General features: G+C 40.9%; 1 protein-coding gene and 1 long non-coding RNA gene across 3 annotated transcripts in view; one reads left to right on the top strand and one right to left on the bottom strand.

Annotated features, from left to right (window-relative positions):
• pid1 (phosphotyrosine interaction domain containing 1) overlaps window positions 1-16,575 on the bottom strand; it is a 28,917-nt gene extending 12,342 nt beyond the window's left edge. The window contains exons 1-2 of one of the 2 annotated variants that reach the window (XM_017423936.3): window positions 16,418-16,575; window positions 2,072-2,218 (exon numbers count right to left, since the gene is read on the bottom strand). In XM_017423936.3, coding sequence (XP_017279425.1) covers window positions 2,072-2,218; window positions 16,418-16,447 — 177 coding nt within the window. In that variant the 5' untranslated portion in view covers window positions 16,448-16,575. Of the gene's footprint in view, window positions 1-2,071; window positions 2,219-15,549; window positions 15,766-16,417 lie in introns of those variants that run through there. The other variant, XM_037981083.1, reaches the window with a different exon arrangement.
• LOC119617917 overlaps window positions 14,676-17,246 on the top strand; it is a 23,411-nt gene continuing 20,840 nt past the window's right edge. Inside the window, exon 1 of the long non-coding RNA XR_005234374.1 lies at window positions 14,676-14,976. This is a non-coding gene — a long non-coding RNA (uncharacterized LOC119617917). The remainder of the gene's footprint in view (window positions 14,977-17,246) is intronic.

Raw genomic sequence — 17,246 nt, 5'->3', positions numbered from 1 at the left:
GGGTTGAGATACAAAGTATATTTAATATCTATGTTCGGTCTATTCATAGTTCATGTGTTGCAAAGTTTTTTTTCAAGCATTTATTGGGAATAAAACACATATTCTCTCCTTTTGGTCTGCATTGAGAACTACAACAGAATAACATGATGTTACATTATACTATGATGTTGTATTCTGCAAATAAAACCTGTACAGAATCCAACTTTTTTTTCTTTCTTCAAAATGAAAAATGTGTCTTTTACTCAACTGTGATAACCTACAATTTCACTGGCTGAACAAAGGATTATATATTAATAATTAAAGCACATACAAAATGTCAGCAGGGGGATAAAAAACTTAAACTGTTTGCATGAACCTGTCTATTTGCAACAAGAATGTCCACTCAAGTTGTCGTTAACCAAAATGTGCTAATAAATCCTGCTTTTTACTTCCTCCAAGCATCCAGGTTTTCAAATGCCTTCAGTCTTTGTGAAAATTTTCAGGGTAGAAAAAATAGGTATAGATAGAACTCTAATTTACGAGTAAATTCTAATGTCCGTAAAAATGACAGAGTTATAGACATTTTTGTTTGTCAAGGTGGTCTAGTTGCGGCAGCCATCTTGAATGTAGTTGACTCCAAAAGTTCATCAAATGTAGAGGTACGTCCATGGTTCTTACCTGAGAGTTTTCGTTCAAATCTGTCCACTGGTTCATGAGATATTTTGCTTACACAACAGACAGATGAACAAACGCACGGATGCCACGGACACGCAGACACAGGTAAAAACAGCATCGCCCACTTTTGACGGCGGGGAATTAAGAAAGGGACAAAACTCCATTAATGACAACCCTACTAAAACGTAAGCATCAGTCAGGACGTGGACGGGCCTTTCAGGGTCTTGGTGAGGTCTTCACGTGCACACTGAAACAAAGCTGGATTTTTTTCTGTTGATTTATTTCTGTAGTCTGAAAAGATTCTAGGGATTCCTTGGAGTTCGAAATATGTTCTTTCAATTATATCTAGGTGCAAGACATATTTCAAACTTTCATTTTAATTGCTAAGGAGCTCAACATTGCCTTATGTTTCGGATTCTATAAAATGTATTCGGTTCTAGAAACATACATAATGCATAACCCATCTGGTCTTAATAGTTTCTTGGCAAGAGGGCTTGATTTTTAGCTAGCAAAACTCTTTTCAAAATTACCTCATAAAATAAGTCTTGTGCAACTCTCTAAGCCGACTACATTTCTCTGGGCTGCCGATAAGTGGTTCTGTGACAACTTTCACTTCCAGCTACATTTGCACTCCAGGGGGGTTTCGAGAAAAGCCAAAGGCGACTCAGCACGTCCGGCCTCGCGGTTATTGTGGGAGATTTTCTTTTTGCTTTAAAGTCTACGGCTGCGTGTAATGAATAGTGCGTCTTCTCTTCTGTGCAGCGCTCCAACAAACACAAACATCAACAAGCATGGAGACTGTGTGTTCCACGTTTGTTTTCTGCCAGTAATATCAGAAGGGATTTATTCAGTCCTGCTGAAATCACATGCCAGATACGGAAGGTTTATTTTAGTTTGCTGAAATTTGAAATACCTCCCTTTCCAACATGCTTATTATTGACGCAGCATATATCCATCACAAATCACATTTCAACACAAGAAAAATAAACGTAGAGGCAAGCGTATGGAGAAAAAAAACACTAACTTAAGAAGTGTTATACAATTTTAATTTGTAGCTGTGTTTGTTTCCTATTTTGGAGCCAAAAACAAAAAGAAAATAGGCTTTAGGTTAAACAGTTTATCGGCTCAAACTTTGCATCTGAATCTTAGCAGAACCAAAAAGTTCTGGAGAACAAACTCAGACCTGAAGATAGTCACTTTCATGCCCACGCAGACGTTTAGTGGAATAAAAGTGTGATTCAGACCAAACCTTAAAAATACTCTGTGCTTCAGAATTTACAGTGAAAATTAATTAAACTGATGTGAGCATAAAAAGGTGGGGAAAACACGTGGATTACTGGCTGTAATAATGCTATTATAGATTTAGTGTTGGGGATCGGGGCTGGATTTGGGGATTATCGGGCTCATGTGATCCTACCTTGTATCCAGCGTGGGTCCTGCTCTTTGTATGTGGTGTGGTGGAGCAGAGCTCAATGGCCTCGGGCTCGTGAAAGATCACCGTGGGCAGCGGCTCCTTCCTCAGCGTCAGCACATTTAGCTTGGTCTTCAGCATTGTCTGAAAGTGCTGATGGAGAAGAAAAAAAAAAAGACACACACACTGTTTTAGGAGAACTTACAATCCATGTCCAAAAGCTAAATGTGACTAGGACTTTATATTTAAAGTTCCCTTGTAAGCGCTGCGTGAAGCAAAAACAAAACTGCAACTCTCACAAATTTCATCTTTTCAATCTTCAAGTAATGTGTCATCAGCAACAAGCCCAGAAACATCTAAGATAAGGATTTGTTTTGGTTTAGGTTGTTTTTTTTTTGTTGTTGTTGTTATGTGAATAAGCCACCAGTAAGAAATTTAGTACTGAAAACACATCTAAGAAGTAAAAACTAAAGACGAGACCCAACATGGAGATGGTGTTAGTAATTCTTTATGTGAAATGTGAGGAACAGATGAAGAGAGCGCTGCCCTTTTTCTCTCCATCAAAACACGAGAAGCTGCCAGCTCTCATATACTGCCTTTCTGTCCCAGTGTTTCCTGACGGCGAGCAGAACCACATGGTCGGTGCGGCTCTGCGCACCGCGCCGCCAAGGAATTCTGGGCTTCCTCAAAAGTGTCAAAAGCAAACTGAGCATTTCCTGAAGAAATTGCTGCGTGATTGCTGGAAGTGATCCTGTAGTCGAAAAAAGAAAAAAAAATGGCCGTAGCATCGATCTTTTGGGGCTCCTGTGATCCTGAGCAGAGTAGTTCCTGCGGTTCGAACTTCAACTAATTACTGACAAGTTAACGCAAAAAGTGCAACAAACTCTATGAGATGAGTTTGCTTTGGATTAACCCAAAGTAGGGATGAGCAATGATTTTTGAATACTTAAAGTTGAGTTAAAATGGGCAAATTCGGAGCGACCCTCATGGACGTTTTTCGTTTGTTTGTTTGTTTTAACACCAGCACCAGGCAGCGACACTCCAAGTTGTTTTCTAATGGTGCTTTTTTCAACAGATCACCTACCTCCCAACCCCCTCCTGTAAAAAAAGAAAAAAAAGAATCACCTCAACGCACCCCCAGCGTCATTTTGCCATTGTGGTTTACTTTCAAAAGACTATAAAATTAAAGCTATGATCGTGGGTGAGCCCAGCTGTAATGAGAGAATCCGTGCATCCTTCCTCCATGTTGATCCATCAGCCCGGTGAAAATAAAAGAAAACAAACGCACCGACTAGCAAGGTTAGCAGCAGCACACTCCGTTTCATTGGAGGGTTTTTCAGCTGCAGGACTCGGGGTGAGTAATGTAAACTTTAATCCAATTGTGTGGACACGGGTCATTTTTCAGCAAAATCGTAGAAGTGTGGGGATTACACAAAACTGGTGGGATTAAGAGTGTGATATCCAAAGAAATATCCGAGAATGTTTGCTTAAAATGTACATCCCTAGTAGTGCACAAACAGTTTAATGGAGCCTAAATGATCTACAGTAGTTTTGCTCAACTGTATTCAGCAAGAAGTTATAAAATAGTGTCTGCATTTGTACTGACGAGCTAAAACTGTTAACACCTGCTTTAGATCTTAAATGTGGAGCCATACTACAATTCTTTGTGATATTATGTAATAAGCCCATTTTGTTTTCACTACAGCATCCCTTAGTGCAGAGGTTCCCAAACCTTTCAGCTTTCGACTCACAAAACAGAAGTCATGGGGACTCGTGACTGTTGCTGGTTAAAGTGCACGAACATTACTAAAAAGCCATTTTACAAAGAGCTTTGTCAACCAGTAAACTATTTTCATCAATTTTGTAATAAACCACTATTGATTTTTTTGTTTTGTAATAACATCGCCACTGGCCTATTTAGCCTTAACTGTTGCAATCATTTAAAAGTTCATTTGATTTTTGCAGTTTTTCTCAAGACCCCACACTTTGTTTTTCACAACCCTCAACGGGTCCCAGCCCCAGCTTTGTAAAACCAATGGCTTAGTGGCATAAAACACCATTTTTATTTGTCATCAGCCAGTTTGAATAATGGCAGTGCAGGACTGTGCTGATTCGGCCACTAACCAACTACACTAATTTTCACAGTTCATTAACTAAGACAACTACATGAGTAAAAAAGTGCCTCAAACCCAAATCCCTTTTCTTCTCACATTTCCCTGCATTCTCTGTAACTTTAAAGCTGTTCCAAGTGTTGGACTGCACAAATGCTCCATTTTTCTGCAACAGATGGTCAACATGTGATGAAAACACCCAACGCTGCCAAAAAAAAAAGGCTTTCATCAATCTTCACTGTTGCTTTTTAAAGCCAAGTAGAACATCCCTAATTAAGTCACAGAAACAAATTTGGTGGCCACTCAACTGAACGCTGCGTAAAAATCAACATAAATCCAACAGTATATCTGGCATTTGGTCCAGAATGTCACTATTTGAGTTGTTCTTTTATTATGATAAGTTTCAAACTAAACCAGATTCATATCTGTTTTGGGGGTTTTTTTTGCAATGGATCAAAAAGATGTGCAGTATGTGTGAAATTATGACGCAAAAACAGATTTGTGCCCCCATGGGAGTGAAGGTTTAAGTGATGATGCTCCACAGTGCAGCTCTGGCCCAGAAAGGAGAAAAAAAAAGCAGGGGGGAAAAAAAAAAAGATGAACTTGTTAAAGTAAAGCCACATGTGTGTTAATGCTCACTGACCTCCACATCAGCACTTTACAGCTTCCTGACAGCAGATTACATTCCTGCAGTTGGCCTCGATATGGACTTATGGGGAAGGGGGAAGAGCTGCTTAAAGAGGGGTGGGGACGCCTTCACCCCATTGTAAGGGTAAAAGGCCCAAGTGGAGGGGCCCGCCTTTAGAGTTCCACTGGAATTCTATTCAAAATATTTTCATTACATTTAAATACTTTCTGTATTTCTTGAGTCCCATCAGTCTCCTCGTCAAGTTACTGTGCAATTAATCCTATTTCTGACTTTAACTTGGCAAGGTTTCTTGTCTCCACCACCAGGCCAGTGTGGGTTAGGTTTGTTTTGAGCCAGCACGAGACGAGGGGCCAATACCACGCTTCGACTCATCTCCTGTTACACGACCACAACAACTTTGCAAACAAGAGCTCACTTTCAGAAAGATGAAATAACATTACTTTAAGAGTGACACCTGAGTAATCGCCTGGCCTCTGCGCATAATATGTTTGATTTTTGTGGAAGCCTGTCTGTGCAGAAAAATACAAAAAATTAAAACTTGGCTCTGCGAATAAGTGCACTGTATGCTCTCAGTTTAGCTCTTTTGCAGTTCTTTGCAGAAACTAACACTAGTCCCTGAGGGATGCATATGGAGGTCATTGAATCTAATGAATACCAGTAAATTTAATGGTAGAATATTTAAACGTTTAACAACATAGCCAGAGTTTGATAAGTGACTCTTAACCATCAACATATATTATAACTAGACCCAGAATCAGGAGCCAGAAGTTGAAGCCACAAAGGATGAGCGCCCCCTAATGCCTGGCTGCAGTACAACTTTTAGGTCCCACCTCTCTATGTAAACAAATGGGACATCCGTCTGACTAAAAAAATAAAAATTCACTTCAGAGGTTTTTTTTAGGTGGAGATTTTTGTTGATTCACCTAGTTTCTACCTTCAAAAATGTATTTTTCTTTTTAAAAAACTAATTTAGTTTATGTTAGATATTTGAGGCTTATATAAGTGGCATGTTACACTGTAATTGACTATATGAGAGCCTGTTAGCAAGTTAAAAAGGTGTATAGAGAGATTTTCATATCAATGGTAAAACCCCACATCCCTAGTGCACAGACTCTGGCTCCAAAAATACCCATAAACAGAACGTTTTTGGATTTAATGTTAGGCAAAAGCAGTTAATGAAGTCACTCCATCCATCTTTATTTATGTTGATCCTCCCAACATTTACATCCTTGCATCTTTAGTAAAATACATACTTTTATTTGTGTGTTTAAAACAATTGTGACTGAAAACAGACATTAATGGATGTTTTTGTTCTAGGATTATGTGGTCTGAGTAAATTAGAGCCAAAAGAAATGTTGAATAGTAAAACAGTTGCTTTTAGAAAAAATACTGAAAGTGGGAGTTTGCTATGCTCTACATGAAATGTGAAGAACAGATGAAATGAGCTCTGTGCTCTCTGTCAAAACAAGAGAGGCCGCCACAATCACACTCTCCTCCAGGCCCAGTGTGTTACTGAAGCCAAGCTAAATCATCAACATGGTGTGCATGATTATTTAATACAATGCTTTAAAAAAAAAAAAGATATTGTGAGAAGAACCTCTGATTAGTCAGCATCTCACCAACAGTGAACAGTAATAACTCATGAAGATATTCAGACAGGGAGACAAGCAAACAGCTACTCAGAAGATATCTATAAAATAACATTTTTTAGTTATTAAACTACTGAAACCACAAAAAAATGTTAATTTTCTTGTACTTCTGCATACCACATTTTTTATATACAGTAATTAGTTGAGTCCATTAGAAGTTGTGTCTGTATTCTGGGTTACCCAACAGCTGGGATCACTTAAGAAAAGACAAACTAGGGAGGTTCTGATCTGATCCCAAGTATTGGATTGTAGTAATGATCAAGGTGAGTTTTAATGATCGGTATCAGAGTAGCTGCCAGGCTCTGCTCCAGATCTTTGTTGCTGACCTACTGCCTATAGTTTTACATTAGCCATGCTGTGGTATGGCTGCAATTCAGTAACAAGCACAACATATACTGATCTGTCATATGGGTCTTCATCTGAATGTTTGCAGTGATCTTCAAAACTCAGCTTTAAAAATGAAACCAAAGGCCCACTGCACGCAGATTCAACTACAGAGTCCTCCATTGTTGTTGGCATCGAAGGTGAACATCATGTGACTGAGTGGCATGGCCACGCTGACTGCTGGTCAAGTGTTGCACAATCACAGCGTTTTCCTGGTGGTGTGACAGCAAACCCATATATAACCACTCCATGGTGACACTAACAGTCCTTATTAGCCTCAGAGATCCTTATAGCTGTTTGATCTAGAAGCACCTAATATCTGAAACTGAGTCTGCTTCAGAGCTTTCTATTGGTGGTAGATCAACAAAATGCCTTCATAGGAAGGGCCAAGAAGACCAAAACCACAAGCCCAAAGCCATTACACTGGCTACTTTCAAATCTATTAATCTTGTTTATGCTCTAAACCTGTACTTGCAATCTCATTCTTTCAGTCAATACAACTGATAAGTCCAGTTCAATAAAGCCTTACAATGATCAACACAACAAAGTAACACCACACCTTGGGTAGATTATCTGGCCTTGTCAGCAAGCACCTTGTGATCAGAACTTTAATCAGCCTGGTACAGCCTCCTGTCTACAGGAGGTGCCATAAAGGACAGGCGCAGTCTGGATTGGGCAACTGATGCAGAGCTGCTGTGGTTGTATGGTTAATCGTAAGCTGTGCATAGCATTTACTGCCATTTAACTCTCTTACTCATTTTCTGTACCCATTTTTTCCTGTTCAGGGTCACGGGGTGCTGGAGCTGGGTGAAGCCAGAGGTAAAGGGGCAAGAGCTGGACAGTTATCCAGTCCATAATAGGGCCAACACAGAAACACACAGGACAGACAACCATGAATGCACATTCACTCCTATGGTCAACTAAGAATCACCACATAACTCCAGCCAAGAATGAACCAAAGATCATCTTACACCCAAAACAAAATATTTTATTAGTATGACTGGAATGCTGAATGAATTAACACTGTCTGTAACCCTGTGATGAATGTGTAATTGTAGACTAAATAAGTTGCAACAACAGGAAATGCAACTGTATGTTGCCAGAGATCTTCCTGTGTGATTATACAAGTCAGTCATATTTTTGGCTCTCAATGCTTCAATAATAACAAATAGTCAACATTTACCCAAGCATAGTATTTAAAGATACACCGATACAAATACTGATTGCATGCACTCATACTCATAGTGTTCCGATACTAAAGTACTCTATACCACTTTAGTTCACCTCTCGGTTGAGCAGTCAGGTGGCAGAGGAATGTCAGCCATGTGGAGGTAGTTTTTAATTTGTTTTAGTTGAGTTGAGTTGACCTGATACTCACTCCTTATTAGCTGGTGGCGGTCACGCACCATAAAGTTGTTTGCTAACTGTCAATAAACAGCACCAGAATAAGAAGCAGCTGTGTGGGGGCATTTCAAGGTGAACAATAGGGACAAAAGGAAAGTGGACTGCAAAGTACACCCAACAAAGTTGTCAAGAGGAGGGAGGAAATCCAGCGTCTTGCTTTAGGAAAAGACCACTAGTGTCCTGGCATTGTTTAAGTAAGCTACACACATTTTCAAAGTAATAGTAAGAAGTGTTAAGGCATTCATTAGTACTTGTATCAGTACTCAGTATGAGCAAATATTCAAATGTAAGTCCTGTACTTGGTTTGAAAAAATGTGGTATCGGTGCATCCCTAATAGTATTCCCGACAAACTTATTCCACTAAATTTCATGATGTACTTATGCTCTTGTTTGTAGTTTGCCCCCAACTCTCTTTTTATCTTTTGGACAGGAATAGCCAGAAATTAAACCAAACAGTCATGAAATACTGATCTCCTGAGTATGCCTTTGATTACAGCTGAAAATCTCAAGAGCTTCTAAACAAGTGATTGTTTGTTTGAATTTTTTTCCCCATAAAAGTTTCCACTGTAAAACAATTTTGTTTCAAAAAATACGAGCATCTAGTAAAGCCCTTTAATGTCCATGAGAAATTGTATGCATTGCACCCATGAAAAATCAAAGTGTGTTTTTGTAGAGTTTGCCTCCTGCGGTGATGAGCTTAACAGGTCACAGATGGTAAGTTAAACTTAGGGCCCCCTGAGGGTGCGTTTGGACAGAAGAGGGGTTCAAGGTCAATATCATGGTATGATACTCTATAAGAGGGTAAAAATGAGAGAACAAGCAGTAAGCCACTCTCACTACGACCCAGTAACTCAGGGTTTTAGATAAAGGGTCTTGACTAAAGAGTAGAAAATAGTTGGAAATGTTGTTATGAGGCAAGCAGAAGCCAACTAGGCCGACATCTGTCCAAAAGCATGAAAATCTAAATAAATAGCAACCCCTGGAAACACAAACAGCTATTAATTCATACAAACAACTTAAAACATGGTAAGTCCTATTACACAGACTTCAAGATCAAAACAGTTACCATTTTGCCAGTGAATGGGGATGAAAAATATTTTCTTTGGAAGTGTCTTTTACCAGAAAGTAAGCATGATGTAAACTAAAGTTATACATCAAATAGAGCATTCAGGATTTTTGCAAGGGGGTCAGTTAAACCAAGGAACCATTTACTTCCAAACAATGTCTGTAGTCTGAGGTTTAACTCTTGCATTATGTGGACTGGTGGACTATGTGTGTTTACAGCTTCTCTGTCTGATCCTTCAACGGTTTATGAGAAGAAATTCAACTGAACGAGCTCAACTCTGTGTGGGGCTGAGGGAGGTTCCTACACTGTTTTTCTCCGTATCTATTGGAGCACTGCAAGAGTAGGAGGGAGAAAGTTGGTGACTGGATGCTGTGATTGGTGGGTAGGTAAGAAGCATCAGTAGTTATTAAAGTTCCCCAACCACTGAGCCTGAGGGTGGCAATCTCCAGCTGGCAGTAAAAACATAAGCAACTCTTTGATTTAAACAATGAACCCACTGAAACATTATAAATAGCCTACAAAAAGACCAGAGCCTGACACTGATTGAAAACAGTCCCCAGACTAAAACACAGGCAGTTTAAATAATATGCATGATGTAATATTCATTATGTTTGTCTTTTCTAGTCATATCAGAAGTCTAAATTAACTCTCTGTACTCCTTCAGTGTATTATTACTGAACCTGATAAGCTCAGGGGGTTCGAAAGTTTCAGGAGTAGGAGGCTATTTAGAAAAAGTAGGTGGCCGACCGTCCACTGAATGAAACCCACAGACTTGAGGGGGGGGATCTGGGTGCCCTCCCCCAGGAAAATTTGAAATTTAGAACTGAAGAAATGCATTTTCTTGGCATTTGGAACAAGGCTGGGAGGGTGTTTGAAGCTCTGTGACCATCTTCCTTGGCAGCTCAGAGGCGCTACAGCAACGAGTTGACTTCAACCACCCAACGCCACCTTGGTCCAGAAATAAATCCCACTGACAGTGGAAAAAAACGTTGAAAGTCACTCTGCACAATTTTTTCCAAAAATTGTTTGATAATTATCATTGTTCTTGGTCGTGAGAGTGCTAAATGGGCTGTCGGTGAGCCTTTCAGACTAAACAACAGCAGACCACAATCAAAGATTTCCTTAAGATTCTTTCACGGCAAAAGATTTTATCCACCACAGCCAAAAATTACAGCGTGAACCTAGCTTATGGCCCCAGCCTAAAAGTGCTCTACGAAATGTGTTAATTATTTGTAGATAAGTTGAACGACTCAAAGTTAATAGCGTTAGCAGGGTCAAACCACTGAATAATTTAGTTTGAATTAAGATGAGAAGCAGAACATCTTGAAGAATCAAAAAAGACATCCAGCTGCCTTTGACTTGTTTTATAGGACCACCAATGGCTTGAATTTGAGGGATTGTAATAAAACTAAACCATAGCTAAGCTAGTAAACTCCTAACCTGGAGAATCATCACAGTAAAATGTGGGTATGCTATAAAAAGAAGAACAGCTCTCACATCATATGATGTGGTTCCAGGTAATTATGTAAACAAAAAGGACTAATGCAAAGCAGTTTTCACTTCATTATATGGCAACTGCATTTCCTCTTTTTAACTCTGGCTCATTACATGTATGTTAACAGTGACATACGCGTTTTTAACTGTATTTATCCTAATAGATGTCTTCTGTTTAAAACAGTAAAATGTACACAGTATGTGTCTGCTTCAAGGTTTAATATAATAAGGATCTTAAATCAGCTAAATCCAGGACTTAAAAGGGAAGCTGAGCAAAAGAGGATAGTCTAGTCTTCTGTACAAAACAAGAGTGTTGTGTTACAGATCCTTTTTGACCAGTAAGAAAAATCTAACTCGATACTAACCAATCACATTCTCTCAATCGGGAACTTATGTCTACTCATCAGGGGCCAAATTAGCGAGCCAAAAGTCATTTAGTAAGAAGAAGAAAATGTGTGATGGATGGAAAAAAAAAAAGAGTCAGGGGAAGTGGATTTCTTTTAGCCACCAGGACCACACTCAGAAAAGCTGTGCCTTCAAAATAAAACCTCAGACAAACACAGAAAACAAAGACAAACTCAGATGACCACAGTTACAAGCGAAGATACACAAACAGAGGCTGCTTTTGACAATGTTTGACCTCAGTCAGCCATTTTTACAATGTCAGGTCACCTCTTTTCATCTGCTCAGCCTTGTTTGTCACGTTAAAGAGTAAAGAGTTGAAGCCGCGACTAAAAGAAGAAAGGAAAGCTGCTGACAGAGGAAAGGAATAAGTCTGCTAGCGTATGCGTATGCCACCTGCCTTTAAACTTAAGACTCTGAGTGTGTGAGCAGTTGTTCCCAGACTGCTGTGTGTTGTGCAATCTGTCAGTGAACTAAAGTGGACTCTGTGTGGGGAGGAAGGGCCCCCCTGAAACTGGCTGAGGGATGTGGTCAGGGAGAGAAGCACACACAGACTAAAGGAGAGGAAAACAGGAAGGCGTGATGCGGCGCCAGCGCGCAGCCATGCATCAAACGCTCCGATTCAAAAACACAGATTCTGCTCCACCTGCACCGTAACCTGCACCTCCTCACCCCCCTCGCCTCCGAATAGCTGTATTTCTTTTGTTTTGTTTTTTACCCTCCTCTTCCCGCCTGAGTGTGAGACAAAAATGCAGCAAGACATCAGGGTGTTGCTATGGCAACAAAGGACAGCATGAGTGAGCGAGGACATGGACGGATGGTGTAATATAAACACCAAAACAGACACAAAAAAAAAACAGACATAATGAGTGAAATGTATGTCAGCTAACAGGTTGGTTCAATTTCACAAAATCCCACCTTTCCCACCTCAAAAGAGGTAAACGATACCTGGCTAAAGGATGCCGTTGCCATGGTTACTAAGCATGCAATGGCCAGTTATGGCTGTGATTCTGTAACCAAATGTTTAATGTTTAGGCTGTTTTATAATGTTGTTTAAAGCTCTCACTAATACTAAATTTAAAAAAAAAAAAACTACTTTTAATCCAACTAATTTTTTCATACAACAACCAGAGCTGACCTTTTAAAATTGTAATATTTTTGCCTTTTTAAACTTGGCTAATAAACGTTTCTAAGCTTTGAAACTAACCGGAGACCCAGGCCAAATACTTTATCGTCTTTCGACCGCAACCGGTCTCCAGGAGGTAAGCTGGAAGAAGCCAAACTCTGGGGATCAAACGCACAACTCCTTCAAACACACAGATCACCCCCGCAATCACAATCACAACTTGGATGCTGACTTAAACGCTCCTTACAAGACAGAGTCACAACAATACAATAACTCCAGCGTGGAATGATTGCGCCGCGCGTGAAGCATGACGTCCTTTTGGTTGAGATTTATGTGACAGAAACCCTGACACAGAGAGCGCCTCTCAGCTGCTCTCATTGGTTGAAAACATGGACCACTGTACGTGCGAAACATTTCTAAACTGCACCTCTGAAATGAACTTTATCCGGTTTTATGTGCGCAGTGCTGCAGTCGTCCAAATCCAGACACTTGTACAAGTCGTTCTTTGTTTATTCATACAGAGAAGATGTGTGATGATCTGGATGCTTCCCATCATCCTTTTCTCATGCCAAGTTTCATTCTCAAAATGAATGCTAGAGTTTGTGGAAACAAGAAAAACCAATAATGTGGAACTGACGGGACTTTACAAGGACACTCTTATCCAAGTACTACAAGTTTGATTAAAAAAAAAACATTTCCAGATAGTTCTCCAGAGTTTGAGGTTTAACCTGCCTTAATGGCCCCTCCTTCTGCTGTGGCTCATTCACACCTTTAAGCGGAGAATTTTTTGCCACAAGCTGTCCAAAGATGGTGGACGTCAGACGCTGTAATTAGCTGCACAGTAATCCATGCAGTCTGGGATTTAGTAGCTTTCTCAAACCTAACAACACAGCTATAAGATTTGTTTTTCTGTTCGAAGCTTAATAACTTCAGGGTGCTATTATGTTAGAGATGTAAAAATAAAATGGTGGTGGTCCAAGGTGCTGATACATAACAGCTTGCATGTTATATTGTGTCACTGGGTATTTTTTTCAGGGCCTGATGGTGCACACTAAGAATATTCTACCCATATGAGAGGATAGATTCACACCGTAGTTAGTTTTGGTCAAATTGCATTATGGGTTATGGGTATTATCTAGATTACTATATATGTATTTTTACAGTTAGTTTGTTTGTCATTGACTTAAAATACGAGGAGAAAAGAATCAACAAGTTCAAACTTTCTGCGTGTAGTCCCTCAAAGTAACAAACCATAAATTTACTGGACCTATGGGTTTCAGAACAGTTTTAATCTTTGTTTTTATATTTTATCCTGGTCCTATTGGATTGATGTGAACAATATTTCGGCTCAGCCAATGCTCATCAAACCTGCATCTCCTACACCTGCACTGTTACAGCAAACATAATGTACGCCCATAATCTTTGACAAATAAATCAAATAATAACTAAGAAATAAGTTTTGGACGTTCAGTTTGAAGCACTACTGAGCGTTGTGTTGAAATACATGGTCGTACAGACCACTTTGACAGTATGAGCCAGCTGACGAGCAACGATAGAAGCAAGAGTTGAAGTTACGGATCAACTTTGACCCCTACGAAGACGAGCATGTGCGGAAATGGACAAAAGATCCGAAACAACTTCCGTCGACTTCCTGTCCTTAGAAAGTAAATTACCTGGTTTTAAATTGGAGCTTGTTCACATGTGAAGACCTCAAGGCATACAAAAGTCTTCAGGTATGCAATTACTAGAGAGGAGTTGTTACCACATAGGGAGAGCCAGGGTAAGCATTAAGTAAACAACTACTGATTACCTACAGACTTTAATCATAGCAGAAGGTCCTGAAGCGGTCTGCCTGTGTTCTCCATGCTCATTGGTTGTAGTGTGGCTTCACGTGCACATACACGCTCTGGAAGTGCGCGGGTTTAAAACAACGCTGGACTTTGCTTTTTACCTCTGTTAGCCCTATTCAAACAGCAAAAAATGGCGCAAAATCCTCTTCTGTGTTCTCCGTGTGCATTGACGCTTGTCTTCCAATATGGCGGCTAGACTGCAAAAACTGTGACGTCACCGCGGCGTGGCCTGTTGCAAGGAAGGGGAACTAAATGTAAGCGCAGGCTAAATAAAATGTGAGCTCAGTACAACGATTGTCTGATATCTCTTCAGCTGGCAAAAGGTGGCTGATTTACTTTCTTTCATGCAGACTCCAAACTTCCAGGAGCAGCCAGATAAGGAAAATATGACACTTATTTGAGGATTACATTGAGTATTTCTAAAAAAAAAAACTAAAAAAAAAAAGAAAGAAAAGAATCGTGGCGGCTCGTTTACTGACGTTTTATACCTGAAACGTAGACCGTGTGTGTTTTTACAGGGATAATTTAAAGCGGGCCCTAGCTCCACATCTGAATTGAGGGCTAAAAACCCGGCGCGCTCGCTCTTAATCATTTGTTATTCCATCCTCTTGACGGCTGAGTAGGAGACAAGATTGTGCAAGTTCACTTGGCAGGCAGTTCGGCAGGCCGACATCTGGAGAGCATTACGTCTGCAGGAGACGTGAAGCCAGGGTCGCTGCACGGCTCACACACAGTTAAAACAACTCTCGGCCGGAAGACATACTCTCGCCGTGTCGGTAGGTAAACGCTTGACAATAACGGCTCCAAAGCAAGCCAAACCCAGGTATTTACTCACTCTTGACCGGCGTGCGAGGGAAAGATAGGCGCAGAAGATCGCTGCTGTCGGGACTGAACCCGTGTGACGGGCAAAAAGAGGAAATGTTGGACGAGCCCGGCAATTTGCCGCCCATCTCGTACTACGACATTGTTAATTATTTCGTGTACACGAAGAGTGCCTACGCCATGGAGGAGCTACGTGGCCTGAAAGCAATGAACTCCTACAGTCAGCGTTTCAACAGATTTGTAAGGGATGTCCGAACTCTCCATGTTAATGAAGTTCTGGTGACTGGCAGAGTAAATAATAACAATACCATACATGTACACATAGGTGTACGTTGTTGACAGTGTGTTTACAGAGAAGAATCAGAACTAAAATGGCACCAGCGCTTTATTCATAACGATCAGTCAACCATAACGGTTTTTATTGTTGTGCGATTTGTTGCATCAGTGACAAAACCTTTTAACTTTCAGTTTCATTCTTTAACCGTAACATTAGATTTGGTGTTTCGTACATAGCGTAGCCGAGTTACCTTGAAACTGGTCATTCTAGCACACATACAATTATACTCTAACGGTTCTAGAGATTCGAAGGCCGATCTTTGCGGTACACGTTCTCCGGCCAGGCTCGCCGACGATCCACACCCAGCCTCTCGGTTAGGGGTCCTCCATATTTCCTGATTTTGGGAATGCGGCAGAAACTGCACTTTGCCGAAGCATCTGCGCGGTTAGAACGTCCTCCAGCCCGACATGAAACAACCATTTGCGACTACAGTCAAAAATGTCTCCTCTGCTGTCTATTGCAATGGCGACGACAGAGGGGGGAGTGTCCGGAAGTGTGACGTCACATTGGAAATACGTATACTCCCCCCTCTGGACATCAAACTGGTTTCTTGAATGGGGTGTTTTAAACAGGTCACCGAGCACTTTAGTTGATATGACACGTAATTAGAAAGGAAAGCAGGGGTCATAACGCCCTAATGGGGCAGCAAGAAGAGAAATATGGGGTAACAACAGCGGGGCTCGCGCTGCACATAACTGGACCAAATGGTCTTAAATATCATTTTAAAATGCGTGTATTGACGTGGATTAGCACAGGGATGCAGCGCAGGAGGCACAGTCTGGTGCACTCCTGCTTGCGTAACGTGGATAAAAAAAAAAACCTGAAGAATTGGGCGCAAAGCAAAGCAACGACCTCACGTTTATTTAATTTTATTTTTTACTCTTTTTAATATTAATACTAACACGTGGAGCCAGAGTTCGTGCCGCTCGGGGATGACCGGAGCAGGCTGCAGCCACGCACATTATCACGGCGGGTCTCTGTAGCTCCCACCGCGGCTGAACCCCCCCTGTAATTTACGGCTGCCCCGTCGACGTGAAGCGTACCCTGAAACGTCCTACCTGTAATCGCTCCGACGCGGGTTGCCACATATTAGCACGGTCGCTGGTTCTCCGTCGTTGCTGCTGCCTGTTCTCCCGCCGTAGTCCCGCTCACATCTGTCGGGTTTGCACGGGCTTTCCTCTCTGTGCGTCCTCGCTGTGGTCCGCTCGCTATTGAAGGATGTGTTGCTCCGCCTGGATGTAGTTAACACCCTCGCCAGCAGGTGGAGGTACCTGTTCCCCCGCCTGAGTCATGGAGGCTTTGTGGTGCTTTCAGGCGCCGTGGGAATTTCGGCCACGAGCACCGGGTGTCCTTCCGTCAACCTAAAACGTGGGGTTCTCGTCGAAATCTTTAATGTCATGTGTATTTTTTATTCCAAATTAGTGGTTTTATTTTCGCAGGAGCAACTTTGGCCTCGCATAGCAGAAACATACGACACTAACTATATAAAGTGAGGCTCTGCTGCTTTAAAATCGTAAACAGTACATAAAAAAATGAAAATATCCACTAATCATTCAATAGGGAAACTTCCGTTTTACCCCTAAAACTGCCCCATGATACCTTAAGTCTTAATCAAATTTAAGCAGTTAACTTATATCTGTGTTCACATATTATTGTCAAAATGTCTGCTATGAAAAATATTTTTAAAGGGACAATTCAGATCTTTTAGGGTTGGGTTCTGTGGAAATGTATGAACAAACTAGAGAAGTTGCATTTCCTGCGAAAATGCAGTGTGAATGCTTTTTTTGCTGAATGATTTTGCTGAAAGCGGCTGAAGATATGCTGAACAGCTGAAGTTTAATGAAGATGCAAAAAGTGGAACAGAAGCTGATTTGTAGAAGATTTGCA

Source organism: Kryptolebias marmoratus, linkage group LG2 (assembly GCF_001649575.2).
Source record: "Kryptolebias marmoratus isolate JLee-2015 linkage group LG2, ASM164957v2, whole genome shotgun sequence".
Classification (NCBI taxonomy): Eukaryota; Metazoa; Chordata; class Actinopteri; order Cyprinodontiformes; family Rivulidae; genus Kryptolebias; species Kryptolebias marmoratus.
Note: the sequence above shows the minus strand (reverse complement) of the source record. Positions and strands in the feature narration are given on the sequence as shown.